At 41.2% G+C, this 5,854-nt stretch overlaps 1 protein-coding gene across 4 annotated transcripts; it reads left to right on the forward strand.

Moving 5' to 3' along the window:
* The first annotated feature begins 317 nt into the window (after positions 1–317).
* cidec (cell death inducing DFFA like effector c) lies at positions 318–5,542 on the forward strand. 4 transcript variants are annotated; one of them, XM_008285448.1, is made up of 6 exons: positions 318–478; positions 805–873; positions 951–1,104; positions 1,802–1,951; positions 2,590–2,780; positions 3,573–5,542. In XM_008285448.1, the coding sequence occupies exons 2-6, from the start codon at positions 821–823 to the stop codon at positions 3,751–3,753; spliced, it is 729 nt and encodes a 242-aa protein (XP_008283670.1). In that variant the 5' UTR covers positions 318–478; positions 805–820; the 3' UTR covers positions 3,754–5,542. The 4 variants fall into 4 exon arrangements, with proteins under 4 accessions (XP_008283670.1, XP_008283668.1, XP_008283667.1 ...); XM_008285446.1 differs by having other exon boundaries at positions 318–462; XM_008285445.1 differs by having other exon boundaries at positions 318–440.
* Positions 5,543–5,854: the final 312 nt, after the last annotated feature.

Raw genomic sequence — 5,854 nt, forward strand, 5'->3', positions numbered from 1 at the left:
ACTTACAAACATTTTTCAGTTTTTACCCCAACTGCTCACAGATTTAAAAAAAATTCTGCCAACACCTCAGTAGAGTTGAGTTGAATTTGGCTTGGATTATTAAAAAAAATAGACATTAATTCCACAAAGTTTTGAAAGTCTGTCCACTGGGTAGCTCACAGAACACACTGTTTGCATGTTTTCCATACCCTCTGACCCTTTAACATGTACTCAGTCAATAAAAGTCTGTTTCTTGACTAACAAACTGGGAACAGTGGGAGTTGTCACTGAGACATTACTCAATAAAGCTGACGACTTGCAACCAGCTCAACAGTCATTAGTACAAAGTTCAGTGACCAAGTGGTGCAAGAAGCTTCAACAAGAGGAAAGCGTGTGCGCTGTCACTGAGATTCAGTGGTCGAAACAACTCGGAGCAGCATTTCAGAAGCAGAACGAAAACCGTAAGGATTATTTTCAAACACGGTCAGGACAACAACTGGTGAAGTGGTACTTCTCTGTCGCTGTAAAGCTGTTTAGGTTGTAGATTGTTTTCCTTTTTAATCAGGACTTTATTGTGAAAAGTGACAAATATTGAGAGAGACTTTTATTTTACAAGTTGTGATGCATGTACACGTAGAATCCTAGAATTCGTTTTAGATAATTTGGCTCAAATTTTTTATTTTTTATTTTTTGGAATGTAGACTTTTTGTGCTGCAGTATTAACTCAAAGCTGCTACCTGCTTCTTCTGTGAGGCTACGCTCTGCTCATTGTGATGTCTTTCAGGTAAAATGTAGTTGCTAAACTGACGCTTCTTCCCACTGCAGGTTGAGGTGTTCTTGGATGGATTATGCGATGAAGTCCCTCAGCCTACTGACTCCATCTGGCCTCTCTAAGTAAGAGCAGTGCTCCATGAGGTGTCACCCAATGATATTAGAAGAAATTTTAACACAAGACTTTTATCTTTTCTCAGGTGTGTAACAGCCAGTGTGTCAGCCAGCAGCTCCATGACCCAGAAGATCCTATCGGGTCGCACTTCTCGGCCGAAGCCCTTCAGAGTCACAAACGTGGACCGCAGCGTGAAGAAAGGCATTATGGCCGACGTACTGGTAGACCTGATAAACAAGGTGAGGGAGGGGTGTGAAAAAGGGTTCATGTGGATGATGTAAATTATAAAATGGTTGCTGAAGACATAGTGAGGAGGCAGTGTGATGCCCTTGTGTGTTTAAAGGAGTGGAATCATTCATCTGCCACTTTTTGCTGCACTGTCTGTAATGCTTATAAGTCAGTCCATGAAAAGTCAAGCAGTGTCTCCAGCTGACTCCCTCAAAATCAGAGGAAGAACCTGGCATCAAAATGTAGGCAGAAATGAGACCTTTACTTTGCTATCACTTGTTTTTGCCAGCCATCTGTCTCACATGGTGAAATGACCCTTGAAAATGTTTCCCAAAATAAACCATTTCAAATTTTCTACAGTGAATGATTAGAAAAGAGGTAATACATCCAGAGCACCAATGCTTGTTTGTATTACTCTGTGTATATACTAAATTTATTGAACAACAACAATAACAGATTCTAAAGTGGGAACATTATTCGGGTTTGGTTGATTTTACATGAAATGACTCACATGTAGGTTTTAAGCTCATGCTGGTGAAACATATCAAGACTGAGTCGCTGTGTGTGACTCTATGATGACGGTGTTATCGGTGTCTTTGTGCAGACGAGCACTTCTGAACTTCTCCCGCTTGAGTAATTTGTGACCTTTGGCACATTTTCTTGCCATGAGCTGCACTCATTGTGTGTTTCTTTTTACTACTCTGTCAGGTCAGCGACTCGATGAGTTTAGAGGGCGCCAGTGCGTTGGTGCTGGATGAAGATGGCACTAGTGTGGACACTGAGGATTTCTTCCAGACGCTGCCTGAGAACGCTGTCCTCATGGTGCTGGAGAAGGGACAGAAGTGGACCCCTCATGTCGTGAGTGTTTGAATTGACTGTCTTGTCACATTGGCCACTAGATGGCGCTGTTGATCAACGGCTTCACGGCGCAAAGCTGAACATATTGATGGATTTATTCAGCATCTCTTATGCTCGTGATTCTCTGATGTAGACAAGCAGGAAAAATGTGTGTTTCTTTAATGCAGCAGCCATGAATATGGACGAGTCTGAATACACTCACTATTCAGTGAAATATTTTATCCTCCAAATTGAATAGAAGAGTAATATGCGAGTCATTGTGCAAAGGCAGGACGCAGGGTGAACAGCCGAGATTAGTTTCTTCCTTCATAATTTTTAGGGGAAAATGAAAGGCAAGGGTTGAATATTAATCAGACCCAGGGGTGTCATCACATTTGAATAGTGTTCACCCAAAAGCAATTAATTTACATAGAAAGTGGTGCGTGCAATAATCCCCCCACACTCCCCCCAAAATGTTTGCTGTGGTGACCTCATGCTGACCTTGTCTCGTTGTCATTTACCTCTAGTCTCCTCACTGGGAGGAGTTGCTTCACTGTGGATGCTGTCATTTAGTTCAGTCCCCTGGCTGCAATAACGCCACCAAAATGCATCTGCGACTGTTTGATCCAAGTTATGTTTCTCTTCCTGTCACGTCACAGAACAGCCCCTCCAGAGATCGGCCCAGTGATTGCAAGCAGAAGCCCCGGACAGATGTGGCCAAGCTGACTTTTGACCTCTACAAGAACAACCCCAAAGATTTCATTGGCTGCCTGAATGTGAAAGCGACCCTGTATGGTGCTTACACTGTGTCCTATGACCTGCGCTGCTACGCTGCCAAAAGTGTGCTCAAGTGAGTGAAGGATCCTGCAGAATATCTGAGACCTTCTGATATTTTTATACTTTTGTGTTGAACTATTATGTAATGGATTTATCTGTTTATTTTTTTCTCACAGCATCACTCCGGTGACTGTACTAAAACACAATTTGTGCCTCTAGTAATAGTTCAGAGATGAAAATTGATTAATTTGAATGAAGCAGATCATCATCCTTCAGCCGTTCTGTTGTTGTTAGTGCGTGTGTTCGTTTTTCAGCTCCTACTGTAAATCAGCTGCTTTCATAACATCCAGTTACAGTTTTTCCTCTAATATAAGTTATGAAGTCATATTTCATCACACACACACCTGTGTGGGTGGTAAAATGGTCAAATCACACAAGAACAAAGGCTAGATTTTATTGAGATTAGTTTTTGGGAGGAGTTATGTCATCGCTGCTGAGATCTGCTGGTTTTCAGCTTTGGCACGAAGCCTCATTCAGAGAGGATTACATTTTTGCAGACTTGTCAGATTCATGGCTCACATTGCAGTGTGAGAGGTTGGATTGGTCTTAGATATCAGTTTGATGAGGCACAGTTGATGTCAGAAATGACCGTGTGAGGTTGTGAAATTATGTCACAGTCATTTTCTCATCAGCTGCTGAGCTCAGCTGTGTTTGTCTATTACTGATTAAATTACATGTTATACCATGAGACTACGTCACATGCTGCATGTTTGTTGTGTTTGTGTCTACTCGTGTGCAGTCTTGTCTCTTAAAATGGGAATTAGCTATTTATGACCTCTCTCCTGCTCTTTCTCTGTCTTTGCAGGGAAGTTCTGCGATGGACCATCTTCTCCATGCAGGCCACAGGCCACATCCTGCTGGGCTCCTCCTGCTACATCGAACAGCTGCTGGAGGAGGAGGAGCGAGTGGAGAAGAGCCTGGCGCTGCCTCAGGAAAGCAGGATCAGGCAGCTGCAGAGCAAGCTGCTGGGAAAGATCTCCTACTGATGATGGACTGAGTGGTGGAGTGGACATGATGTCCACTCTTAGATTAAGGTCACAGTGTAAATGTCACACATGAAATGGGGGGTCTATGACTGTTTATGCCACAGTTTCCAGTGGAGTTTGGCAACATATCAGAGTCTCTCTCACAGTCACTTTATTTGCTCTGTTACATTTTTTGCCTCATATGGACACAGAAGCCAACGCAACAAGTTATTCCTTAGAAAGCATTTTTGCTCATTTCTGTGTATTCTCTCTTTCTTATGGAGACGTAATAAATAAAAGCAACACTTTTTATTTTTCCTTTCCTAAATATCCAATTGTGTCTGCAATGCATACAGTAGATGGACAAGTAAGTTTAGATGTGCAGTGTGAGCCCATTAAGCTGGCTGTGTGCGTGTGCGTGTGCGTGCATGGTTCCTGATCACAGTCAGTGTAATTGGCAACAGGTCCAGCTGTCTCTCCCACACTTCCCTAATTGCCCCCTGGTCTGCACTGTCCTGTCAGCTGCAGCCTGCCTCTGTCTCAGAAAACCAGGGGAAAAGACAGAAGGAACGGGTTAAAGCGAGCAGCTGCAGGGAGCGAAGGGACGGAAGCGAACCATTATGCAGAGATATAAGCAAGAGAGATGATAGTCTGAGCTGGCGGCAGAAGTGCCACTTTAGCCATCGTATCGAGGAAGGTGGCTGCAAAAGCAGGACAGATTGTAACCAAATTGGCTGTCTGGTTTATCCAGAAGAAGATTAATGTCAAAGGTAGAGATTCAGTAGGTCCAGTTTGACTGTGGTCCATTTTTTAAAAATCTTGTCATCCACTGTTTTTTCTTTTTGTCTTGGTTTTCTGTCGACATACAATATGAGTGGAAGACACAGAAACTCAGCCTGCTCATTTCCGTTTCAGTCCATGTTTTCATGAAATACAATAAACACTCCACATATCAGCTGCTGTGTTCGCTAATATGTTGAAGGATGTAATGCCTCATTTAAATTACATCTCTTTTGAATTTGTGCACTGCACTTGCACACCCACATGCAAACACAATGTGATGCAAAAAATGAACACTGGCCATGTTCTATTTATTTGCACTGAAGTGAGTCATGAGGTGTGCGCTGACTGTCTGTTGTGCTTTAATCCACATTTGTTGAGGTTCATAATGTACTGTAAATGGGCTCATTCAAGTGTTTTGTAGCCATATAATTATCTGTATGTCATTTAGATGGATTTTCTGCTGTATCTGCTCTTTGTCAGTCTGTTGATCATGTCTCTGAGAGTGGTTTGATTTTTCTTTTCAGTCACATGCAGTGTGCAGATGCTTCAGTAATAATAGCAGTCATGCTGCACTAATTCTTGATTACAAAATTAGAGTTGTATTGTTTACTCTGTGGTCATTTGGAGGCACGATCTCTGATCCAAAAGTAGATAAATGGCTCACCACACCTCAAACAAGAACAAAACAAGAACATTGTGTACATTAGACCACACTATTTCCTCTGCCAAATTAATTCGCAGGTATTTCTTTAAAAGAGGGCCTAATAGAAGACTTAAAAAAAAACAGATAATCATTTGAGAATCATGCAAAAGGTAACTTTTTCTTTGTACCTTCTAAACCCCAACTCCACAGAGAATTTTATTGGATTTTTTTGGAATATTTCTTTTGTGATATGTGGTAACATCAAGAAAAAGTAACCAAATCTAAGCATAAGAATTATGATGTTTTAGCAAAAATATTTTATCCTACATGTCTCCTTTGATGATTTACCAAAAAAAGAGAAAGAAAAATAAAGCATTTCCACCATTTCTGTAAAACAAAATGTGCACTCCTTAGCAAACTGAGTAAACATGACAACTGTGACTGAGTATAACATGAAAAAAAACAGTTTTCAGATAAACTGCAGGCTGTGTAAATGCAGGATGGCTTAAAAAAAAAAAAAGCTAGAGAGTCAAGTTGTTGGAAGATACATACAGCATGGTGAAACATCTTTGTAGAGTTAATGTGCAGAATAGTTGTTTTGTATTTTTATGATTTGTGCCTTTGTAGCTTTGTTATACTGTACAGAAGATATTTTTGAGTTCTACCTATAGTTATGTTCTTTCCATAGAGATGCAG

Source organism: Stegastes partitus, unplaced genomic scaffold (genome assembly GCF_000690725.1).
Source record: "Stegastes partitus isolate 25-593 unplaced genomic scaffold, Stegastes_partitus-1.0.2 Scaffold402, whole genome shotgun sequence".
Classification (NCBI taxonomy): Eukaryota; Metazoa; Chordata; class Actinopteri; family Pomacentridae; genus Stegastes; species Stegastes partitus.